Source organism: Corapipo altera, unplaced genomic scaffold (genome assembly GCF_003945725.1).
Source record: "Corapipo altera isolate COAL_440 unplaced genomic scaffold, ASM394572v1 64, whole genome shotgun sequence".
NCBI classification, from domain to species: domain Eukaryota; kingdom Metazoa; phylum Chordata; class Aves; order Passeriformes; family Pipridae; genus Corapipo; species Corapipo altera.
In genome coordinates this window covers 5,938,997-5,965,403 of record NW_020884893.1, presented here as the reverse complement: position 1 = coordinate 5,965,403, position 26,407 = coordinate 5,938,997, and the positions used below count along the sequence as shown (strand labels likewise).

Here is a 26,407-nt window from a genome sequence, read left to right as displayed (position 1 = left end):
GCTTTTGAGATTACTTAAAAGATGAAGTGTAACTGTGAATGAAATTATGCAGCTGGCACAAGGAATTGATTTCTTATCAGTTTTGACTAGGCCAGTTATAAAGTGGTTTAGGTGCAGTGACTAACGAGTATTTCTGTTCCAATGGTAACCAAAACGAACTACTAATATCACCAACGGTGGAGTTCACACTTTCTCTCAAAATGTGCTGTTGCCAGAGTTCCATTTCATCCCCTTTTAGGGGAAAGAAGGGTAGAAAAGCATCTCATTTTTGTATAATGTGAATGTAATAGAAATTAGCCAGAGTACATAAAAGTTAGTGTAAATTTTTCCCCCTAAACTGGTGAAGTCTGAGTTACATTGGTGGGGTGAAGATATTTGGCAGTTACTCCTCACCAACCCAGTGACACCTCTGCAGGGAGGCAGGACTTCTGTGCAGTCCCAAGGAGATGAGACCCGTTATCTACTTTCTGTCTGAAAATCTTTCATTTGTTTGCACCTCATACCCCTTCAGACAGTGATTTCGTAGGAGAATTTAAATCCTTTTAGTCTGATAAAGACTATTAGGCTTTCACTGATTTTAAGACTTCGTTATATTTCTGCTTTTTTGCAGAATAGCTGGTGTTCTCCCACAGAAAAAGAAAAAAGAAAAAAAAAAAAACAACAGACCAACTCCTAGGCTTAGGATCCCTCGGAGCCATTTGGTGCTTTCTGTATTATTTTTTATTTCGGAGCTGAGGGTGCTTAATCCAGACTTGTGGTCTGTTTTAAGTTGTGCTGTACTGTGAAGCCTTTGTCTCCCAAATGATGTTAACTTTCCCTGCCTTGCATAATTGGGATTTCTCACTTGCTGGAGGAAGGGAGAGTACCTGCAAACACATTCCAGTTCTGTCAGGCTCCTCTTAGGAACGCTGCTGGAACCCTAGCCCTGAGCCTTCCCAGAAGAATGTAGGATGAATTTAACTTTTCAGGGGGCAAAGATATTTAAAGCAATACAAGCTATGTGAAGAGCTTAGGGATAGTCAACTAAATAGTTTTCTGTTGACTCAAGCACTCTTTTCTTATTGTCACGCAGCATGGGACCAAGGGGGGGAACTCTGCATGTGAGGACACGTGAAGAAATGGCTCTCCCTCTTTGTATATCTTATTGACTTTTTTAGGCTTGGCCTTACTGCAACATAGTTACTGTTGCTACAGTCCAATGTGGAATCTTTCCATCAGAAATGCTATTTTGATCACTGACTTCTAAATGGTTCACAGCTCATTGTTCTGAAATTTGTCACATCTAGAGCTTGGGAGGCAAAGTAAATCCCATTTAAATTTAGATTGATCCTTTGCTGTGCTCAAGACCAGATTTGGTTTTGGTTTGGCTTGGGATTTCTATTGATTTCTGAAGCCAGAAACACTGTGGAATTGCAGGAGTGGATAGCACAGGCATCTGAATAGCTCAGGTAACCTGGCGTGGGATGTGTGCCTTGGTGGAGACCAGGATCATCCCCTGGTGATTCTTTGTGTCTCCAGGTCCTTACTGGCAGTGTGTGCTCTGTACAAGTGTCTGCCAGGTGTGTTCTGGGTGTTGGACTTTGTCTGGATCCAAGGGTACTCGTGCCTTGTTCAGGTCACAATAAAACATCTCTAGCAGGACTAATTCCCTCAGGTGCTGGATACCTCTCTCCATGGTGGCCCACTTGCTACCCAGCATCTTCCTTGAAGGAATATCTTTCCTTCACACCTAACAGGAATCACCTCCAGAGACTGAGGGCTTGTGTCCCTTTTCCAAATGCTTTTTCAATGCCTCCTGCCCTAGGGAGTGATCCCAGCTGGCTTCCTTACTGTCTAATTCCAGGCTACTAGGCCCATTATCTCTCTGGAGTTGCCAGAGTGACAACTTACTTTTTCCAAACATTTCATTACTTTTCCGTGCTTTTTCAGAGGTGAAGTTCCAAAACATTGGAGGTTCCCCCTGTCCTGGGTACTTGCCCATACTACCCCACACACCCACAACTCAGAGCTATCCAGCCTCAGGGCAGGTCTCTGGGTAATGTTCCTAACCAGTTTAACCTTAAACACATTCAGCAACGTTCTGGTTCCCAGCCATAGGACTGTGCTGGTTTCAGTATCCCAAGGACATTCAAAATTTTCAAAATTCTCAAGCGCTGCTGTAATTAGCCTGGTGGGGGAGGGAAGGTGTGGGAAGACATCCCATCCATAGGGAAAGTGTGGGAAGGTGTCCCCTCCATAGGTGGCTCTGCAAGGGCAGGTTAAAGGTGTAATTGTGGATGTTTCCCATAGATGGCTCCCACCGATCACGGCTGGGTGCAGACACCAGGTCAGTCTCACGACTGGCACTTCTATCGTGTCATATCATGTCATGTCATATATCATACCAGATCATATATCATATCATATCCCAGCGTTACAAAGTACAGCAACACGATACCTTAGCCCAGTTCCCACGGGAAAAACAGCACAAGAGGGAACACACACTGCAAGTAAAGTGTGGCATGATTCAACTTTAAGGACAAGCACGCCAGCTCTAGGAGCAAAGAAGTACACAGCAACTATTTCACTAATCTAATAAATGCTTATAACATATTTTTTCTAATGTGCTCTAGTCAGATCTGTCGTTATCCCAACCTGTCATGCCTCAAGTTGGGCACCAGAAACTACTGTCCTAGTTTGACATTGAGGTGCTGGAGAGTATCCAGAGAAGGGAATGGAGCTGGAGAAGAGCCTGGAGCACAAGGCTGATGAGGAGCAGCTGAGGGAGCTGGGAGGGCTGAGCCTGGAGAAAAGGAGGCTCAGGGGGACCTTCTCACTCTCTACAACTCCCTGACAGGATGATGTAGTGAGATGGGGGTCAGTCTCTTCTCCCAGGTAACAAATGACAAGTCAAGAGCAAATGGCCTCAAATTGCACCAGGGGAAGTTTAGATTGGAAAGCAGGAAAAATTTCTTCACTGAAAGGGTTGTCAAGCATTGGAACAGGCTGCCCAGGGAAGTGGTGGAGTCACCATCCCTGGGAATGTTCAAAAGAATGTGTGGATATGGCACTTGAGGACATGGTTTGGTGGTGAACAAGGTGGTGGTGCTGTTGATGGTTGGACACGATCCTTGAAGTCTTAGAAACTCTCTGATCATATTGTCCAGGAGACAAGGATAAGTGATAAGATTGTTCTTCTGGCCCTATTTTTTTTTTTTTTTTGCAGTGTCATTGTAATTAAACCAAGAATGGTGATTTTTTTTGTTGCTGTTTGAGGAGCTCTTCTTACACAACGTGTTCTTGATGAATACAAAATGGAACATCTGGTAGACAGCACACAAAGGCAATGCAATTGTATTTTAGTAACTGATCCATCCTGATAAATTTTCATAGTGCATTAGTCACTACTGTGTGAATTAAGGTGGAGAGAAATAATGGATGTAGGCATAGAAACAATGACCATAGACAGTGTGTTTGATTCCATGAATGACAGGGATATCCAGGAGCAGAACTGCCTGATTGCATTCTCTGGCCACCTCCTGTGTATAGTTATTTTGTACAGTGAGTGGATCTGTTTTAGCTCCATGTTAAATATCCCAGAGGAGGTATTTGGAAGATGCAATTGCAGTGGAACATTGTCTGTATTTTCCTTCTTCTCAGTTTAAATCTTACAGGACCTATTTTTTCCCTCACATATTTTACCAGTTCCTTTCCTTCCTAAAGGGAATTCTTCCTCTGAGCGTTTCTAAGCAAATTCTTCATATCATATATTTCAGTCAAGCTTTTCTCATTGTTCTGTTGGTACATTGTCATTGAATTTAACTGGACCACATTGGTGTAATTGAGAGCAGAAGATTGGGTCCTTTCATCTTCCTGCACCAGTAATCTGTTTCCCCAATCAGGTTGGTTTTGTTTTTTTTTTTCACTACTTGGAATTTCTTCAAATTTGTCAACATCTTCAGGGTAAGGAGGTTCTTCCAGTTCTAATACCACCTGAATTCTTTTTGAAGCACAGAACATGTTTCCACAGGCGTGTTATTAATTATGGATATTTCCCTAATTCCACTTCTCTGAATATTATCCAACAGCTCACATCTGCCTATCCGCATCTGGTACAAATAAAAAAAGGTTTGGTGTTTTTCATATCAAACATGTAATAATGACCATTTTGCTTTTGTTCTTATTTTTAAATCAAAGTTGGTAAATCCTTTTTATATAATCCCTTAAGCCTTATAATATTGTGCAGGACGAGGTAGTTTTTTTGTGCTTTACTTTGCTATATTTACTTTCTTGCTTCTGGACAAGTAGTGATTTGAGGTCTGAGACCTTTGTATCATTTCCCTTTTGAATATTTGCTCCATTTGGAGCTAACATAACCCATAACTAGAATCAACAAAGTTATACAAAACTTCTTCATAAGAGGGATGAGCTGGAATACAAACCACTCGTGGGCTGCAGAGGCTGTGATGGTGTTTTTTGCCTTCCATTCGAGGAGCTCAATGCAAATAATTCCCTGTGAGCAATGGGAACATTAACAGGCATTGTAGGGGCTGATGGTCAAATTACTTTTTAAGGAGTGTAATTTTCCCTGTTCCTCCTTGCAGCCAACACACCGAAACGTGTATGTGCACAGAGCTCTCTGAAGTGCTGGTTGTGCCAATCTCGTAATTGCATTTGTATATACAAGTTGGGAGATTTGAGGTAACTATTATAGTCCTGGCTCAGCTTCCCAGCAAAGTATTCCTCTTCTCAGACTGTGGTTTCCTAACACAGGTGGGAACAACCCTGGCTCCCTTTCCCCCACTTAGTTGCTCACCTCAGTTGCTGCCAAAGCATGTCACGGAAATCAATTTTGTTCTTTTTTTTTTTTTTTTTTGTGCATTAACCATTTGCTGGAGAGGGGAAAATTTCTGTAATGGCTTCTTTCTGTAGAGGAGAAAGGACAACAGCAGCTCATCTGAATGATCTTGCCATACTCCCAGTTGTGTGTTTGAGACAAAATGTTTTATTTGGGCACGTGCAATGAAATGAGAAGGATGTTTTCAAGAAAAATCTGAATATGATCTGTATAATACAGAATGATAAATCATAGAAACATTTTTAGATATCAACCCTGATTATGGTTCTATCAGTGTAAAAAGAGTGAGGAGGGCTGTTGATGTGACCTAAATTTTGCCCTGTGAATAGCTCTGCAATGTGTAAGAGGCTTTGCTTTGGACAGGGCAAGTGTAACTCAGTGTAATTGAAGCCTGATCTGCCAAGGCTTAACAGCCTGTGCTGGTCCAGGACTGAGCTCAGCAGCAGCAATGCTGGACCTGAGGGGCCATCAAAGGCAGCTGAAAACAAGCCCACAGTAGGTTATGAAACAACTCCCACGGCTCCCATCCAATTGTTCTTTTGGTTAATGGCATAGGAGTCTGAAAAGAATCAGTTTAATATATTTGAACTAGCTCACTCTGAAACACTTCCAATCCTTGCTGGATTAATAACATGCTCCTGATGTTACACCCAGTGTTGTACCAGCAGTGCTTGTTTTGTCATCCAGTGAACCAAAAACATGCTAAAAATGCACGTGCACACGACTTGTGATGCTTAAAGAAATGGACTGTGGATTAATTAATTGACTGTGTTAGAATCACCTTGGTTTGTTTTAATTTTTAAACCCTAACAATAATTTAGGGACTGATAATGAAACTTATATAATGGGGGTTTTAAAGCTAAAACAGTTTATACACCCATGGCACAAGAATCCGTTTTGACTACATTGGAAAGCACTCACAAATTTGTCAAGTGAGTTCATCTCTTGTTTAACTGGCTCTTGTAGCTCCTCTAAACTCAAGCATGACATAAATACAGGACATATTTAGGCATTTGTCGTGAGTAGCCAGTAGGTGCTTTGACTGTGAGAAAGAAAACCACTTTTTTATATTTAAGTATTTAAGAGGATGGCTTATAACCAAACTGTGGTAACATTACAGCTCCCTGGAAGACACAGTTATGTACTTCTACGTGACATTCATCCAGTTCCACCAGGCCACACTAAATGAGCTGTTAAAACCTCACAGTATTGTAAAGTCAAAAAAAAAAAAATGCTATTGACCTTTTCATCCATGTGACTCCCATGGAATGCTGATGGTAAATGACAAATGCAGGCCAGAAGTCTTAATCTGTGGCCATAATTCCACACAAATCCTTAAGGTAAAATTAATGGTTTAACAAAGCTACTTAACTACATGAAAATTATTATAATATAAACACTGGTGAATGGGAACAAATTTGGTTGTGCAAATAAAACCTAGGCAGCACACAAACCCAGATATCCCTGTGTTTAGGTACCACCCCCTGTGTGTGTCAGGAGTGCTTCTAAAGAAGCACTGAATATTTTAGGCACTGTGTTTTGGGGAAGCTATGGACAAACAAGATTTCATGAATAAAAAATAGGGCTGGAAAGAAAGTCTGTTCCATCCCAAAATGAAATGATACTGTACTGGGTTTGCATGGTAAGGTTTTGGTAATGGGGTGAGGCTGCAGGGGTGGCTTCTGTGAGAAGCTGCTGGAAGCTTCCCCTAAGGAGCAAATTCCAGTGGCTCCAAGACAGACTTGTATTCAAGGTATATCTTCATGTTTGTTGGTGATCTCTGGGCTTCCTCTGGTTGGTTTCCACCCCTGAGTTGGGGTTCGACAGGCAGATCAGTGAAGTATCAGTAATTAATAAGATCTAATATAAAAGTCTGAAACAATAGGAATTAATGAGTTCACAACTCAAATGGCAAAATTTTGAAACATCCATTTATTTGCAGCCTGTGATCAACATTCCTTATTAATTTTCTTCCTTCACTAGAAGGAGGAAAAAGATGAGCTGCATTCACGTGCAAAGGAATTTGCTTATAGCAAAGCAAGGATCCTTCAGAACTGCTGCTGACTTGGCAGGATAAAGCAGCACAGCTTTTTTCCTCTGTGCCTGGTGCCCTCATGTGGCTTTTATGTTCAGCTACTTGCGAGTGAATTCAACACATCACTGCGTGGCTGAGACTTGTGGTGTGTAAAAGGTAGGGAACAGTTTACCTGTTTGTGCTGGTGTGTTCTGGGAATACAGAGCCTTCTGGAAAGCTGGAATACAATGTGGTCAGTTGGATTTGGATGTGCAAACTCCCTGAATTCCCTAATTTAAACCAAGACCGTTTCTCACAGTGCACATGATTCAGACATGACTCCTCCAGGGGTTGTTGTGGCTCAGAAGATTTGTGCTGCAGTCACTGCCTTCTTCAGTGATCCTGTTAAAATGCCCCCATAGATCTACTGGTTCTTCTAAAAAACTAATGTAAGGTCAAATTTTCATACAGTGTAGTGAGCTAAACTTTCAAGGATTACTTTTGTCAGGAAATGGAGTTTAAAATTTGCTTTCTCAGCTTACTTGTCCCATTTTTCTTCCAGCTACAGCTCCAGTATGACAAAGAAATTTCTATATTTCATGCTGTAAAATGTATGCAGTATAAATGTTTCTTTGCACAGCACTTGTGAGTCTAAATTTCTAATTGCTATATTTCTAAATTACTGCTCTAGAAATTCTACTTTAAAACACGGCATTTAGCCACAAACATTATGCAAAAAAAAACTTTATACAGCAGATTCATTTTATGTCCATATAATAATTAGCTCTTGCACAAGCAAGAGGTGAATTTGCTGTGGAGGCTGCTGGTGAAAACCAAACACTTTCTTGCCATCTATAGTACTATTAACAATGATACACAAGGAGTTTGAAGATGAAGATGGAACATATCTGAAGCAGCTGAATGTTTTAGCATCTTTTTGCACACATATATTCATTTCTCTCAGCCAGTATATTCTAGATTTTTGTGATGATGATTTGTATAAGCTTTTACCTGTGCATGACTAAAGTAAAAGCAACTCCAAATATCCCATGTAGGTTAATGCATGAAACCCTGTGTGTGAGTCACAATACAAGAACAGTAGAAGTTTAAGTGTAGAATTTGACCGTAAAGTAGAAGTGGAATGGTTTTAGTGTTTATCAGTTTAATGAAGCAAGTGAATACACCTGGTCAAGTTGAAATATCTAATTATTTATTCACATGGAAACCAGTAAATTTCAGGGTTTGTAGCACAAAACTTTTTGTTAAAAAAAAGAAAACCAGCTATTCCATATAGCTTCTTTACCCTCAATAAAAGAGCATCATTGCAGTTAAAGTTACAATAAAAACGAAACAATCCAGATGACATCGGTTGGAGCACAATGTGACAAACATAATGAGAAAATCCTTGTCAGAAATTTTACCACAAGGAAATATCAACAGCTAACACCCATATTCTCCACCTAGAAATCAAGAATATTTGAGTAGATCTTGGCATAAAAGGCACGAAACACAAAGCAAAGCATGCTTGTGTCATTTCTCACACAGAAGCATTGACATTTGTGCAACATGGAAAAAGGTCAGCATTTTTCCACACTCTTCCAATATCACAGATACTTAGGGAGTAGATCTTCCCCTTAATGCCAGTGTGTCACTCCCAGTGCAGATGGCAGTGACTACAAGAAAAGAGGAGTGTATGGAAGAGAACACATCCATACCCTTCCAGGAAATCCCAGCTCGTACATGGGGGAAGCTGCTGCTGTTGTATTGTTAGAAGTAACCAAATACACTGCAGGCTTTGAGTAGCACACCCACTGGCAGCCAGCACTTGTGGGAAATCTGTGAGGGTGACAAGAACATAACAATCCTGGAAACCCGTCAGAAACACAGGTTTACCTCTTGCATTTAAATGTGTGATGCCTCAAATAAGCTTCTTTAAAAAAAGTTCTAGTCCTTGAAAGAAAGGGCTTTTCCAAAGAGAATTCTGCCTCTTGCACAGAGGAATGGCTTTGCTGATGTTTAGGTGTTTCAGAAATATGGATCAGACATCCCTGGCATTTCCTCCTGTCCCTGTGTGAGCAGCCTCTCTGCTATATCTCTATAACCAGCCTGTCCTCGTCATCACTGCTCGTGTCATCATACTCCACTCGCGTTTGCTTCCTCATCATCTCTAAACCTCTCTTTTTGTATGTCTTGGAAAGTGCTGCAGAGTAACTCTTGAACTCAGGGGATCTGAGAGAAGTTGGGGGCTTTTTAAAGGTGGTAGTAGCTGTTCCGTGTGGCCTTCCATAGGGATTGGGCTGCAGGTGGGATCCGTTCCCGTCTCTGCTTCCGTGGAGGTCCAGGAGATTTTGAGACACGTTTGCTCTCTCTGCATATTCTTTGCTGGGTAACTGAGCCCTTGTGACTGACTCAGGAAGAGACTCTGCTTTTGATCCAAAGAAACATGAACATCCAGGCTGGGAACTGGGAGCTGGGTGTTCTTTGTGCGTTGAATTTGTGTCTTCATAAGCTGGAGTTTTCTCCCTTCCCAAGGCCTGGATCACCGGGTCTAACGTACCAGATATTTGCCTCTCAGACTCTGCACTCAGTGTGTTTTCCTGGCTTGTCTCCAGGTGTAAGGAAAGAGGACCAGGAGCCTGTGGGTCTGTGCTGCTGGGTTGGTCACCTGTGCCTGTGTTTGTAAAATCAGAAGGGCGAGACCCAAAGGAAGCTGCCGTTGAGTCACTCCGGAGGCTTGGCTGGGAATGCCCTGGCCTGGATGGCTGGAGCACGAGGGGCTGTGTCACCCAGCAGCAAATGGCCACGTCCCTGCTGACCTGCTGCATGGATGTGGGAGCTGGGGAGGGAAAGGAATGAGCTGTCACAGCTATTCCCAGGGGAGCTGTGATGTTCTGGACACAGACGTTTGTTCCCGTGTGTTCCCTGATTTGCCCAGAAATGTCCTGTAGAAATTAGGAGGGTGGGGAAAAATTGAGGTTTAAAATTTTCCATCCAGAGCAATTGATGCAAGTTTAGTTGCTCTTTTTAAAAAGCTAACATCAGTAAGTTTTCATAGTATTTTAACCCCCAGTAATACCTTTAACATATTTTTAAACATTTTAAACAAAATCTGTGATACAAAGTAGTCTCAACTTGAACTTTAAACCAGCTGAATATAATTCACATTTTAATTATCAAATTTTTTTCATTTTAATAAATATTAATACAGGAATTAAGTTACAATACCTACTTTTTTATCCATTTTGTCTCTTTGTTTAGCATGGTTTAGGTTTTCAGTATGGGAAGATATTCCTGAGTTATTCTTTCCTTCTTTTTTCCTTCTGCAAAGTGGTTTATCTGAGGTGGAATTTTGCTGGTGTAGGTAACTCTCTATTGAAAAGAGGTTGAAGAAACTTTTACTTTGATTTTTATTGCCCCACATGCTAGAACTTACTACATTTCTCATCATAGCACTGAAGTAGCATCAGTTTTTTTAAAAAAATATTCAAAATACTTACCTTGCACCTTGGATTGAGGAGAATGGCACTTCTTATGCTTATTGAATTTGGGCCGCTGTGATGAATAGCCCTTTCTCAAAGCATCCAGTGCTCTGTTGGGGAAACAGGGCCTCTTGCTCAGCCGGTTCACTTTCAACTGGGAATATCCATGGATGTACCTCCCTCTGTACCTGCAGTGCCAGAGGCATTGAAAGGGTAAACAAATATGGGAGATGTAAAACCTGCCAGAGTAATAACACCACCTCATCACAGACATTAAAGTCTAACAGCAGTTTACCACTGTGAAAGAGATGTTTATGTCAACTCAAAAAAAAAAAAAAAATCAGGATTTTAGGCAAGAGACCCACAATTATTTTATTACTTTTTTTTTTCCTCTGTTGTTTTCAGTAAATCCATGATTTTCTAAGAGAAAAGGATTAAGAAATAACAGATCCTTTTTGCTATATCTGGAATTTTAAAACTATATACTTCATAAAGGCTTGAATCATACAGGAATCACCTGACGCTGTGTGGTTGTTGGCTTTTTTACTTTTCACTTCTTATGTGCCACCTATTCATCATCACTAAAGAACAGTATAAGTATTTCAGTTATTTAGAAAACTCACACTGAATATTCCAGCTCTGCCTTGTTTTCTGCTCTGGATAGATCTTTCAGTAACTCTGAGTGACTAAATCAGTAGAATGTCACCACATAGAGAGCAAGATGTAAACCTAAAAGGACGTGGTAATTCTGGTATTTGGTGTACTAGAAAATTACACTGAATTTCTTCGTTACCAGTTGGGCCAGTTAGCTACTGGTATGCATGATCTGAGCTTTCAGGATGCTGTACTTATCTGAATCGCTGTAATTATTTGATAGAGCCAAATAAATAAATTCTGAGGTCAGCAGGAAAAAAAGAAAAAAACCACAAACAAACAACCAAACACCACCCAAAAAAAAAGTCCTAGAGGAGTATGACTAGGCTGGATGACATAGCCCTGAGTCTTCTATTTTTGTTCTCATGCTCCTCAGTGCTGTTTACTGAACTAGACACGGTGATTAAGTTACTGACACTGATTTGTCCTCAAGGGAGTCACTCTGTCTGATTTTGGTCATGAAATGGAATCAGGGGGATGTATGCACACAATATGTGTTTCTTATTGAAGCAATTCATCAGACATTCTGCTGCCCCATGCTCCTGAAAGATTAGAGGCTAAATCCACTGGGCTGAGCTCCCATTAGATACAGGGGAGCTTTGCTGATTGAGACAATGTGCCTTTGATAGTTTTATGCTCAAATTCTTCCTGCTTTTCATTTAAACCGAATGATCCTTTGAACTACAGATGGTTTTGTTAGTTTGTGTTAAACTTGATATTTATTCTTCTGCATTCTCCTGTGAATAGCAGTTCAGGATATGGATTTTCCGAGCTCTGCTCTGAGCTGTAACCAGATTAAAAACGAAAGGATTTTGGTTCCCTTCGAGCAAAAGTAAATGCTGGCAAGTTTGACAGATAAGAATAATTTCTAAAGCATAGTGAGACTCAACTGACCAATCATCCTCTTTCTTTGGGATATGTCTGTTTGACTTAGAAAAGTCTGTTCCTGGTAATAAACAACATATTGGTATTTTTTATGGTTTACCTTTGGGGAACTGCTGCGGTGTGAGAATAGTTTTTTTTGAGAGATTTATTTTTTTTTCCCCCAATTTTAACGTGGTTGAATTTTGGGGATGACTTTTTATTTTCTGTGGACTTTTTACACCCTTTTCATCAAAATCATGTCTATGTCTAGCAAAGCTGCAAACCATATTTCTTACCATTTGGGGGTGACTTTAATCTTTTTCTGTTTGTGGCTCCTCTTGAGTTTATTTGTTGAGGGTTTTTCCTTTCTGCAAACTACAGTTTTCTTCTTTTGTTCTGAAATATTTTTGAAAGCACCACCAGGAGCTACTGAGCTTAACTGTTGAGAATATTGGGAAAAAATTAAGTAAATGAAAACCGTGAGTTACATTGACCAAGAGATTGGAAATCTGTGCTCTTTTTAAATAGCACTGAACAGCATAGTAGTTTAGTAGCACAACTCTGAATTTTTCCTATTTTTTTTCTGATCATTATATAAAATATACCAAAAAAGGGAAAATAGAAGTTCACTCTCCTCACTAGCCAGCATTCTTACCAAAATGGTCAAGTGAAAGAAACTTAACTGTTCACACAAAAGTATACCTTTCTCATGCATCAAATGAATATAAGATTTATCTTCTAAAAATGTAAATTGTAAATTCTGTATCAACAAAATCCTGTAAATGACCATAAATATACTTCTGATAAGGGTGAGGATGGGCTGTCAGCCAATAACACCCTCTTGAGAAGGCAAATAGGATTATTGATATTACCTCCTGCATCTCTTGTCCTTTAGAAAAAGATGAAACCAGTGTTTTTAAACTTGTGTTTGTTAAGCCATATGCCACAGTCCTGTTACTATTTTTCATTTTGAAGATAGAGATGTCGTATTTGGACAGGCTGCAGTCCCTGCTGGATCCCCTGTCACAGGAGTGCAGGGAGGAGTAGGCAGAGTCTGCATTCCCCTTCTGCTCCGTGGGCAGGGGGAGGCTCCTGCTTAAACAGCACCAGGTTAGTCGGGGCTCAGCACTGAGGGAGGGGAAGGTGCCCTTTGTGCCTGACGCTGTTAAACTGCCAGAGGAGCAGGTCCTGTTATTGTGGGGGAGCGCTGGGAATTCTTTACAGTGAGTGGTGAGAGTGTGGCAATAAAAAGTGCCAAAAGAATGGCAAAGATAAGTGGGGCTGTCTGTTGAGCTCTGAGGATGCTGCAGCGTGTCCTGCAGTGTTGGTGAAGCATCCTTGAGGGTGGACAGACTTCCCCCTCTGTCCCATCCCACGACTGTTGGCTCTGCTCCCTTGCTAGAAGCTGATGTCTTTATCAAAGAGTCACTTCCTGAGCAAAGATGCTGTAAAACCTTTCTCTCATCTTTGATGTCAGCTGATATGAAAAAGCCACTTGTATACACAGAAGTAAAGCATATTTTCTTCTTTGGAGTCTGTGTAGAGCAAGTAGTTATGCTCATCCACTTCTCTTCTGTTTGCCTTTGATAATTCAATTTTTTTTTCTTCTGCTTGTTTTTCCAATCATCTCTTGCCATATCCTGCGGCCTGAAGTTTGGGTTATAAAAGGTGTTATCTGCTGTGGTTAAGATATTTGTTGTTTCTGAGTTGACTGGTGAACAAAATCCTGGAGTTTTCCAGTTTGTGTGTACGTTCCATCGAAGCTCTCCTGTGCCAGCCTTTTGTCTCACTTCATATTGTAAAGGGGACCAAACCACATCACTGGGATGAGAATGGAGGGATCCACTGCTGGAAGAGCAGGAAGGGGTGGTTAGGGTGTCTGTCTCAGATGTGCAAGGTGTAACTTGTTCAGATCTAGGCAAAAGTGACAAATTTGAGGCTCTCTTGGCCTGTGGCAATTTAAGGATATATTTTGGAGAAAAGGCATTTTGTTGTGGGGCTGGAGTTGAATGACCAGATTGCAGATGATGAATTTTGGAAGATACATCCACAGCATTGTCACTGAAAAGTGGTACTTTTGCTTCTATTTTCACAAGACATGTTTTGTCATCTTTATGTGTTGCATTGTGCAAGGCAAAAGAGTTGCAATCACTTCCCCTTAATTCAGGCCCTAAAAATCCCACCAGTGAAGCTTTTGAGATACCAGTTGAATTTGAAAGGAGGTCAACATCACTGTAATTGAGAGCTTTTGTGGGGAGCTTGATTGTTTTCATATATTCCACATTCTCAGTACCTCCAGTGGATTCATTAATTCCTGTGCCCAATTTTTGCTCTTGTGCTTTACTGGAGAATGTCACTGGAGCTGTGGAAAGACAGGGAGTGCCAGAGCAGTGGGCTCTCTCTGCTTCACTTACTGCACTGATTTCGCTACCAGGACTAGGGCAGGACATTGAAATCATATTTGGTGTCGTCTTCTCCACTTCAAATTTCAGCTTTTTTCTTTCTGATGGTAAATTCTGGGATTTCCCTGCAGTCTCTCTGCTGTTGCAATGGACCCACAGGCCTTGCTGGCCAGTCTCCTTAGTCCTGCGATGGCCTCCATAATTGTGTGTGGTGCTTTTAGAATCTAATTCAAACGCGCTGGATTCTTTCCCAGGGCTTGGTATTTCCCAGTTGCTACTCTGTACTGGCAAGGAGTCATCATTCCTTCTGTGACAGCTGGGCTGACACTCAAGATTTTGAAGCCTGAGCTCACAACTGCTTGGAGCTCGCCCTGTGCTGCTGAGAGCTGTGCGCTTCTCTCTGTCCCTGCCACTGAGGTCTTGGGAAGTTTTGCTCCTTACAGTCCGTGCACAGGCATTTGTGGAATGTGATGTCTCCATTAGGTAGGACACACTGTCTGCAGTTTCCTCAGAGGACACATTCTGCAGAACATGATTACCATCAGTACAGGTTCCTGATTTACCCGTGTTTGGAGCTGCTGTCACAAGGGAGGAATGACTGTCACTTACAGAGCTCCTGCCATCTCTTTCTTCAATAATTTCAGTGCTGCTGGCTGATTCCTTTGAGTCAGGAGTGAAGCTTGTAATATCTGTGATCTTATCCCCCCTTTGTTTCATTTTCTTGGCGTTTTGACTGCTTTTCATTTTTTGGTAGATTTTCTTAAATGTTTCATCTCCATACATTTGCCATTTTTCTTGAGAGAACATCTTTAACTTCCTTTGATTGTGTTTCTTATTTTTAGCACTGATTACTTCTCCAGCCCCAAGCTTTTTACTGCCTTGCAACTCCTCTGAAGGAGGAGGATGATCAACCACATTACTTAGTGGCAAATCATCCACGGCTGTTTGTCTGACTAGAGCTCGGGGATGGCTATTAGGGAAATCCACTGAATTTGCAGCAAGATTGTTGCTAGGCAGCAAACCAGCAGTGCCTGTGTTTACAGACTGCTTAGTAAGAGAAAGTGGTTTTGAGCAACCTGGTTTGTCCTGTGCCATCCTTGCTCCCTCCACGAACGGCAAGGAGTTACTCCGAGTAACAGGCACAGTGTCAATGGTTGTGGAGAACTGAGTGGGAACTGAATGGAAAAACATTGGCTTGCATTTCTCCGGGGGTGCAAAGGTAGACTTTGCTGAACAAAGGGCAAGATTCTTTTTCCTATTTACATCACAAGTTCTGATATCAAAATGGAAAGAGTCTTTGTATGTGTAAGGCATTGGCAGGTCGATGCTTCCCTGTTTGGAAAGGACAGTTTTCCTGGGCCTGACATTGTCTAACTGGGTATCATCCACCACACTTTTGTTATGAGAAATAAGTTTTGAAATGTGCTCTTCCAGCCTCTTTTTCTCTAGCATGGAGGCTGCAGCTTTCTCGGCTGCCTCTGGCTTTGCACTGCTTCCGGAGGCACACCTGGGGCTGCTGAAGGCAGTTTCGCTTTCCAGCTCCGTGCTGTGCTCACACAGGCTGTGCAAGGGGCTGGGCGATGCCATCTGTTGTTCTGTGCTGTCAGAGCGGGACAGATACCCCGAGTCAGTGCTCTCACACTTCTTCAGCTTGCAGTCCAATGGCTTGTAATCCCACTGCTTCTCCGAAGAGGTTGCTTGCTGCCTTTGCAGCTGAATATGCTTGTTGGCAGTTGGAGTTCTTTGTTCCTGCATCTTCTTCCTCTGACACAGACCATTTGGCAAAGCTCCTGGAGATGATAAACTGCGAGGTTCTCTTTCAGGAACCCTTTGATTAGCCTTTGAACTGAAGGATTGATTCATTGTTTCTTGATTTTCTGAAAAAACTGGTGAAGTGCTTGTTGCTGGCAGTGAAAGCTCGTGAAGTTTTTTAGTGTCTGGTCCGGTGCTGGTCTCTGAACTTGGTTGTTTCATCTGTATCCCCTTATCCTCACTGGTGCTGCTCAGTGGTTTGCTGCCTTGGCCTGAGGTGGTGCTCTCTGCTAATCTCCCATTTTGCTCTGATGCCCCACTGGTGTCAGAGTCTGAGGGCAGCCTGGTGTTGTTGACGTGTGTTTGAGTTCTCCTGTGTTTGTACAAGTTGCTCTGAGTTTTAAATGCGATGCCACAGGTGGTGCACGGAAAGGGCCTCTCTCCTGTGTGGGAGCGAATGTGCTTCTCAAGGACACTTGGCTTCAGACAATCTCGTCCACAATGTTTGCAGATATATTTCCCAGCTTTTTTGGATTTTCCTGGGCTTCCAATAGATGCATTTACACAAGAACTCGGTGATGATAAAACTGGTAAAGTGCTGACTATGCTCAATGTTAGACTTTGCCCAAGTTGTTTCTGAAAAACTGACTGAAGCCGATCTGGGCTTTCCGGAGGGACGAGTGGGTTGAGGATGAGGGGAATGTTGGTGCTGTCGAGATGGACACAGCTCCTGGCGGTCACTAACTGCCCGTGTGGCTGGAAGCATCCTGCCTGGACAGGCTGGTACAGCGGGATGGTGAGGGCTTTGAGGTACACGGGCTGGGACAGCGCCGGTTCCCGGGGAAGCACAGTGCCCTGGCCGGGATCTGAGGAGCCCTGCGAGGGCTGCAGAGAGGAGGCTGGAACGGGGCGATCTGGGGGTGCAGCTGTGAAACCAGGTGCCTTCTGTGCCTCCATGCCAAGGGCTCTCTGCCACGTGCTCAGGTACCTGTGGGGAGGGGAAACAGAGCAAGGAGGAATCTTCAGGCAGCAAATAAAATACAAACATTCAACTGCTGGACTAGGAAAGTCAGCAGTTAAGAATATCAGAAATCTTACACACGAGCATTATACAGACAACAATTACTTCATTTTCCAATTAAATTGATTCATTTTTCCTTTCTTATCTAGGAATTAAAGTGTAAAGAACATTTAACACTGCATTTAAAACCACTCTTACGATCTACGATAAATACCCAAAGCATTAGAAATAAAGCTGAGTTTCAGATTTGCAAATCAAGGCTCTCAGCACACCAGAAATAATACAATTTTAATTTTCTGGAACCATATTCTCATTATATATGTGTATCGTGGTTTTATATTTAATTAACATTAATAATTGTTAATATAGAAACACGGGACAATGGAGGTTAGAGGGGACCTCAGGAGGTCTCTAGTCCAAAGACCTGCTCAGAGCAGAGTCAGCACTGAGGTCAGATGAGGTTGTCAGGGTGTTACCCTGTCTGGTTTTGAGATCCTCTGAGGATAAAAACTGCACAGGTTCTTTGGGCAACTCTTCCAAACACAGGACAGTAAACATGGGTTCATATTAATCTGTGTTTACCCAAATTTAAGGGGGCTAAAGCCAAACATACTGCAGCAAGTGGTGTAAAATGGAAATATGTGAACAAAAGTAAACTGACGTCCGGTTTTACAAGTGGGATTTATATAAATATGTGCAAAGTAGAAAAGATGGTATCATAGGAAAATAGTGGGAGAAATTAAAGCTGGCTTTAATTCATTTTATCTAATAAATGGAGATATTATGGTATGCTGCTTATTTTTAGATGCTTTTAATGCCAGATGTAAACATCTTCTAGACACAGTTTTTGAAAAAAAGTGAGCCTATTCTTATGAAATCTGTCCAAATATGTGCAGGGTTGGTGCTGGTCCACAGTGGTTCTTATTTCAACAAAAATTTGTATTGTCCTTTTTCTTTCATTAGCAACAAAGGAGTAAACTATCAAAATAATCAAGTTGAAAATTATCTTTGGAGGAGCTGATGGGGCACGAGCATAACCCCTTGTAATTACAGGCAGGGTGAAAATCAGGTGATCTGTGAATGTTTATTTCTTACTCAGCTTTACTCACAGCTCTGTATCAATTTACTGCTATGAATAATGGGCTGTTCTTGTGCAAATAGTCATAAAAAAACCCATTTGGAATAACATAATCAGTGGCTAAATTTGAAATCTGCAATTTGTTGCTTTACTGCACAAGCTGTAGTGGCTTTTCTGTAACTTCCTAGGATCATTTTAATAGGTAATCATTGCTGAGAAACAGTAAAAGGATTACTTAAAAACACTGTTTGAAATTTGTACTGGTTCCATCCCAGAAAGTAACCTGTAAAATGAACTGATGTGTGCACAGCATTGTGAGATTTTTCCCTTTCTCCTTTCTCATGAATGTTATAAATCAAGTTCACTTATCACACATGGACTTTTCTCATCCACTTTCAGAGATTTCTACATGCAATAATCACTTAAGTGGCTTTTTACTATAGGGAATGATTATATTGATGGAAGAATGTTAAAAGAATATGGCTTGTTAAAAAAATTAACTTATTATCCATATTGCGTAGTGTGGTGAACACTACAGGAAAAAAGTGGATTTCTCTTATTTGCAAAGTGATGTTATCAACATTTCAAGTCCATTTAAGGTTGTTCTTAAGTTATATAGGCACTTTTAAATTTTAACACAGCATACAATGAAAACAGGAGCAAATGATAAGACATGAGCCCATGATACTCACAAACTAAGCATGCAGTAGTTTTTCCAAAGATGTGGGGAAAAAAAGAAGTTGAGGGAAAAAAATACACTGCAGAGTCCAGACTCCAAGAAGTGAAGCCTAAATACCCTGCAGCTAGAACATCCAACAAGTACCACACCAGATGAAACAAGTCCCAGTGGTTGTGCTACCCTCCTTCCCCTGGAAAGAAGTGTGGAAATACATTTCCACATATTTTACATTTCCTCCCAGTCAGCTCCAGTGTCACAAACTACTTCTCTCCCTGAATATCCCCATGGGCACACAGAGCTGATGGGCCCTTCAAGGCCAGCCTGAGTCAGCAGGACTCACCATGGCCAGATGTTTTTCATATGAATCCTGTGGTTCCCAAATACCAGAGACTCTCTGTAATTTCACTTATTAAGTTTCTGGGGCCCAAAATTCAGTGTAATTCTGAGAATCATTTCAGTGCTCTGCAATGGTCCACAAAGAAAATACCTAAGTGGGGGCAGAAAATTTAAAGGAAAGTTTTAAACAATGCTAAACAAGTAAGGTAATGGTGACACACAAGGTCATTACTGTTAAGAATGTAATAACACATTTCTACCAGCTGTGGTAGTTTCCTGCTTTTCTCAGCAAACAAACAGACTTTCTTCCTAAGTGAAACTGCCCTGACTTGTATTCTACTGGGGCAAATACGATCAGACTTTTCACATCTGTTGTTTATATACCAAAAAAAAGCCACTGTATTTCTCTGTACATTGACAAAAATAGCTCATCTCAAACTAATTCTGCCTCAAGGCTCATTCTGGGTAGTCCTTGCCTAAAGTAGGAAAACTTCCTTTGTTGATTATCCCCTGAGCTCTGTTACTGAGCATCCAGCTCGTGTTCCCAGCTGTTTCCAGCTTGTGGCATTGAACTACCAGCATAAGAACTTGATCCTAATTAGATAAGGAAAAATAAACAGAACTAAATGCAGGATTTGGCCAGTCCAAAATTATCTAAATTGATTTCCTAAGCTATCAAAACTGGTCACTAAAATTCCATTTAAATACAATTATTTTGTTCCTAGTTTGAATTCTAGCTTCAGGTACACAGCATAGATAGTCCTGTGGAACACTGAAAAGTCAAGAAGTGGAAGAGTTTCAGATAAAAAATCATTGTAGCAGAAAATGTCTTACTCACTTTATAAGTATAAAGTATTTTAATAGGAAAGGGTGGTATAAAAAACTTATCTTAAATGCAGTTGCTCCTTTTTTATAGAATCTTTCTTGAGTTCCAAATACATTTTTTAAAACTTGTTTAATTTTGTCAGCACTGTTATAATAATCTTGGACTACACAAGTGAAAGATTTTTGTCTTCTGCATGTCACATGTAAGTGCTCTGTCAGCTGCCCTTCATTATTAATTAAATCAATAAATAAACATGTAACTACTTATCTCCAGCACTTCCATATAATTTTTTTTTGACACAACATTGAGAAGAGCATCAGTCCCTAAGCAGATGCAAAGCTCAGTTGCTCAGTCCCCACCTTGGTCCACAGGTATAACCTGGAGACATGACAGGTTATTTTTGTAACCCCACAGAAGCAGGCTTTCAACATTCTGAACATACACGATATACTCAGTTATACTACAAGTCTTTGCCTTTCTAAAAAGCTTTAGGTGATCCTTACCTTAAACAAACCAGAGAGCAAACAGAGTGGAATCCTCTATAGTCTGGAAATAATTTTAGCTCACGTACCTTTGACTGAGCCAGGCATGTCAGCAAAAAAGCCTCATTTCTGTCAATACTTGATGCAAGCAGAGAGAAACGAGGACAAAGACTTGAAACAGATTAGAAGTAGGAAGTTGGGTGGTTTTCTTTTTTTTTTTTTTTTTCTACATTGGTGTCACAGTGACAACCTTCAGAAAACAGGAAGAGCTGAAACAGGAGAAAATGAAGTGACATTTCAATCTCTCCATATCCTTTATCACTTTTTATGTAGGAACCTCTACATAGAATCTTCACAAAATGGGGATTTTGTGCACTGCATTCAGTTGCTTTTTTCTTTATACCCCTAAAGGTAATTTGCTTGTAACGAGGAGGGAAAGTGCCTCAGGAATGTTAGAAGTGTTTAGGTCATGCTCAACAAACCTCCCTAAATTTGTGGAAACTACAGGGAAAACAGGATAGGGGACAGTCAACAGCAGTGAAAAGATCATTTTAAAAGATTAGATTTTGTTTGTGGGTTGAGTTCATGAAGAGTCCTCAGGTAACACAGTTCAGCAGCACTGAGGGGTCCTGGGAAGGGGCAGCTCTTCTTCATCCAAACACTTGTTTAAATTATGGACTGGGATGGCTACACCCTCCACTGCTGTGAGACTGAGTGAATCCCCAAGTGGAATATAAATTCTCAATAATGTTACAAAATTGATATATCCAGCCTGTAAAATTTCCTTAAGAACATCATATTTTGGAAGATGTAGCTTTTAATCTTCCTGCAATGAGCATCTGCCCAGTTCAGATACTTCAGCCTGTCCCTTGTAAACTGGATAGTGGTGAAACTGTGAAGTTCTGATTGTCCAGTATCCACTTCAGTGCAAGCTCTTTCTTTTATTAATTCTGGTGAGAGACTGATGCTGGAGGCCCCAGTGGATCTTCATTCCACACAACTTTATTGATCCTGGAGAGTTTTTCCTGTTGTTTGGATTGCTTTCCATTTGTTTCTGGAGCCCTGATTTAGTAGGCCTCTAGTTTTGGAGGTGGAGAAATATTTCTGTCTTGTTCTTCCTATCTTTCTTGCCTATCATCTATTCAGGGGGCAGAAAAGCTCTTAACAAGGCCTGGTGTTGTTGCTCAAAATCCTTCTTGTTTCTACCATAGCCTGAAATGCTCCCAGTAATTGGTAATGGCACTGCAAATGCTTAAAATCAATGAATCTAGAAAATACTTGACATTCTGAACTGTTTTACAATGACTCATGCTTCTGCTCTACAGACTGTCTGTCCAGATGGAGAGAACTACATGCAGCAACTAGTTTCAGCTCTGCTGGGAGATACTTTCCTAAAGGAATGTGTTCTCACCTCTGAGTGAGATCTTCTGGAGGATTACTGCATGCTACAGTCAACAAACCAACGGGGAAAAAGATGCACATCTTATAATAGAACACTGGTATGAATCAAATCAGACAAACAGATGATTCTGGGCATTTTACATAACCAGTCAAAATTAGTTTCTCTTCAGTTTGATCGTATATCTGCAGCCCATTATATTTTAATCCACTTCGAGACTGACTATTATTAAGTTAAGATGAATTTACTTAAAAGGGAGACTTAAACAGTTCTAATTATTCCAGAAGTATGCTGGAACTAGAAACAAATTGAAAACATGTGTAAGCTTTCAAAATTCATTATTTAGGCCACTCAGTAACATTCTGCATGCTAAAGCTACAAACTTCTTATCCTGAGATGCTTGAAGAGGCAATAATTAATTAAAGTAAGTTACAACTGAAGCAAGTGCCTCTGTGGATATTTGCCACTATCACACAGGTTTCAGGGCTTAGCAGAACCTTTTGAAGCTTGATCTAAAATCTCTAAATCTTGAGTAAGTGACTCTGGAATCAGGCTGGCTCCACAGCATCCTGTGATTCTTCCCATTTATGTGGATGAACAGGTTGCTCTTATGGCTAGAAGGAATTTGACCTGCGTACATAATACAGAGGACCAGTATTACACTGCATTAACTCTGTTTGGAATGAAGTTAAATTTTTAATCAATCTATTTTTGTGTGTCATTTCCTAAGATGGAATCTCTGTGCAAGATTACTTATACTCATTTAAGTTCAAAACACTGTCCTGCTCAGAGAAACTTCTCAGTTGTCTCAGTGTACAGTAAAACATCTATTTTAACTGTGTATAAAGATCAGCCGTGGCCAGGTACTGCCCAGGAGGGAGTATGTGGGGCTACACTTTGCTCTCATTTCATGTCCTAAGCAGGACTCAGGGAGATAAACCCACAGCCCATTGTTATGCATTTCTGGGTCCCAGGTATCTGGGAAAAAGGCACCATCCCAGGTGTTCAAATCCCTGCAAAGGTACAGAGTTCTGTCAGAGGGGTGATCAAGTGAAAGCAGCAATAAGCAGCTTCCTGTGCTAATGAGAGAATAAGATTTCGAAGATCCTACGTGTTTTAAAGAACTTTTCAAACTGAAACTAAAGCATCTTTTAGGATTGTTAATTACTCATTTTTCTTCTGAGGACAGTGATGCTGAGACCAGCACACAGTATCTTTCTGTCAGCAGAAGACACAGACACGGGGATTTGCATTCTCCCCACTGCCGGCACAACGTGCCAGTGTTTGTGAACTCCCTTGGCTGACTAGACAAAACTTCCACTTAAATATTAGTATCATAAAGTAATAGTGAACCACAGGGTCTGAAATAAATGTTGTGCAGGTACTTTAAGCACCCCTTCTCTGATGGAAACAGAGTGTTTGTGAGTGTATCCCAATTCTGGCACTTTCTAGTTCTCAGTTCAAACAAGCCAAATGGAACCGATACCTTTCCTGATTAGCCCAGAAATCACCGTTCACCTTGTTTAATTTAAAACCTGTTTCTGCCCTTGCTCTTTTCTCAGTTTGACTTCGTGTCTTGAAATGTCTCATAACAGAGGTACTGACTTCACCTTTTCAGTTGTTCTTATGGGATGTGTCTGATCTCACAGCACTGCCAGTTCCACCTGCAGCCTGCTGGGACCTTTGAACAAAGTTGGGAGCCTCAGTTCCCTGCAGAATTGGGCTGGAAATGTGTCATTCCCTCATCTTCTCAAACCTTTATAGTCTTTCAGTGGTGACATATTAAATTCTGACTTTGGGAAATCTTACTGGTTAGTAAGAAGTTCATTGTTCTGAAGTTTTGCCTCGTGTGTTATAAAAGTATAAAGCAACTATAAAACCTGCTGCCTGAACTTTGAAATTCTTGTACCATAACCTGAGGACAAATATTTTTGACACCGAACTTCCACAATTGTGTAATATCAGCAAAACTGGCTGGGCTTTTTTAAACTATTATTTTTGTAAACACTGTACCAGAATACAATATTAAACCTTTTAAGAAGAATGGGATCTGTAATAACTTCTCTTCATCCTAAAATAACAACTGGTTTGAACATTATTATACAGTTTTCTATACTTTTTTTTTCTCCTTTTCTTGAATGTCCATAAATGAAAACATTCAAAAGGCTTAAATCAGTAAGAACATCGTAACCTAAAATATATTTTAGTGTGGAAGTAAACATTGCATTGGCTTTTTTGATCTCTTCATGCAATTTATATCAGAGAATATTTCCTATTCTACTTCTTATACTACTACTTTTCTCAGCTCCAGTCATAAGAAAAGCTTTCTAGTTTATTATATGTCTTTATTTTACATTTACACCACTTATTTCTAAAAAGAAACATATCTAAAACATCTGTTGGTTTTATAACACTGTTGGTGGCTTCACAATTAGGAAAAAAGTAGGATTTTTAGTGCTTAAAAACCTCCAAGGATTTTGATTGTTTCATCCTTTCATCAAATTTGCTCCTGTGCATTTCCCACGTTAGGAAAGAGTTAACAACCTCCAGCCAGCAGACTGCAATCAACAGGTTGTTCTAACAGAAAAATAATAACCCTAATACATCTTTTAAAGTTTAGGAGGTTGGACTAAATGATGAAAAAATACCGATTAAAGCCCTCTTAAAAGCTGAAGTGGGGCCAGAACTGAAATGCTTTGTGTTTTAGGAAAAAATCTTTCTCGTTGCTAAGTGAAAGAACCATCACATTAAAAAAATTAGAACTTTAAAATTTCTGCCTTACCATCTCGAATTTAATTATCTGCCCACATAGAAGGAGAACGAAACACTTGCTAACCTTTAGGTGGCCAATTCACAGGCAGGTGGAGAGGTTCGGGTCCCTGGAATAGCGTTGAAACAAAAGAAGCATCCTGTTTTCTTTTTTCAGTGTCTCTCTCTTCTCTTTTTTTTTTTTTTTTTTTTTTTTTTGGAGCGTTTGAAAACTGAAAGGTGGGTGGTGGGGTGTGTGCAAAGAGAGGAGGGGGTGAAGTCAGCCCACGCTGGTGTAGGAAGAGTTTTAATGGCCGATGCTGGTAATATGGTTTGCCTGCTACAGTGTCTGCACTACTGCAGCTCTGTGTGTGGGCGTAAAGAAATGACACGACTGGGTTTCAAACCATTACACTGAAGATTTGCAAACAGTTAAAAAAAAAAAAAAAACACACACACAACCCCATCAGGCACAAATGAAAAATTATCACTTTTTGCCTTTTATTTTTTTTTTCTAAGGTTTGTTTGTTGCCTTTTTTTTTTAACTTAGGCAAGTTTCTTCTTCATCCTCTAAATTAAAAAAAAAAAAAAGGTAAATTAAGTGTTTAGGAAGGTTTTTAGATTTTACATAGTGTGAACATTTTGTTGTGGGTTTTGCTGCTGTTTTTTAATTAACCTACAAGGGCTTGTATTCCAGAAGGCTGTCCAGATTTCCACGGTAAAAGTCTTCAGAGCACACCTGTATTTCTGCCTTTGGACGTGCTAAAGAGGTACCCAGATCTTGGTAGCACCAAGTAGCACTACAGGATAGACAGGGCAGCCACTCCACAACTGGCCAGGTAGGAAAAATGAGGCCAGGACTATTTCCTTAAATATTCCACAAAACACAGAAAAGAAAACATGCTGGCACTCACTTTTGTTCAGTAGTCCAGCAATGCCTCAGGTTTACTCACCCAAACTGGGCAGAAAACAGACTTGAATATTTGTTGTAAGTACTGGAGACCAACAGGAGTGAGACAAAGGGGATGTTCTCTGTAATATCACGGGGAAGGAGAGGAAAGTGCTGTTTAAGCTGATGCGAAATTGCTGACACAAGACTGCGTATAAACAGTTACAAGCACACTGTTGTTGGGAGGGACAGGTGGAAGGTTTTTGTCAGACAAACAAGAACATTTCTCAAGCAGATTTTTTACCACAAAGAGTGAAGGAGAGAAAAAAAAAGCAGTTTTAGAAAGGAGCTTGAAAACTCCAAGGAGCCTTTATGCCTTGGCTGCTCCATGATAGTCAAGGACTAATGCTTGTTAAATATATATCTTCATGTACCTTGAGAGAAGACAGCCAGCTTGAAAATCATGTGCTTGGACAGAAGGCTTGTGCATTCTGGAGTGGAAAGGTTTAGGTGTCTATTTTCTATTTTTTCAAATATTCAAATGATCCCCAAATCACTCAGGATTTCCATTGCCTTTGATGTTGTGCTGACAATCAAAAGCAGGGAAACACAGGCAAAGAGAGTGGGAAAGAGGAGACACTTTGTGATGCCCACATTGCTGTTTAGTGCAGGGTATCCCTGGCAGTTCTCAGCCCATCTCCTGCCCACAGGGTGAAGCAGGGAGAGCTCCCAGGGCTGAGGACCCAAAAGTGGATGCCAAATCAGCACAATTTAGTGTGTGAGTGAAAACAGCAAGACTGGACTTGAGGACTTCAGACTACTAATCCTGAACTTTAACTAAGACTCTGATAAAGGGACTTGAGCAGTGAATCAACCGACAGTGAATGAAAAACGACCTTCAGTTGTGTACCTCTAAAACTCTCAGAGATATTGCCACTTACACACAG

At 40.7% G+C, this 26,407-nt stretch overlaps 1 protein-coding gene across 2 annotated transcripts; it reads right to left on the bottom strand.

The window, feature by feature from the left end:
• Positions 1-8,052: 8,052 nt before the first annotated feature.
• Positions 8,053-24,784, bottom strand: ZNF831 (zinc finger protein 831). Of its 2 annotated transcripts, none has more exons than XM_027645804.1 (6): positions 24,660-24,784; positions 12,721-16,990; positions 12,145-12,287; positions 10,349-10,518; positions 10,081-10,220; positions 8,053-9,793 (listed from the first exon to the last, which is right to left on the bottom strand). In XM_027645804.1, the coding sequence occupies exons 2-6, from the start codon at positions 16,957-16,959 to the stop codon at positions 8,939-8,941; spliced, it is 5,547 nt and encodes a 1,848-aa protein (XP_027501605.1). In that variant the 5' UTR covers positions 16,960-16,990; positions 24,660-24,784; the 3' UTR covers positions 8,053-8,938. The 2 variants fall into 2 exon arrangements, with proteins under 2 accessions (XP_027501605.1, XP_027501606.1); XM_027645805.1 differs by lacking the exon at positions 24,660-24,784 and adding an exon at positions 20,514-20,806.
• Between the last annotated feature and the right edge of the window lie 1,623 nt (positions 24,785-26,407).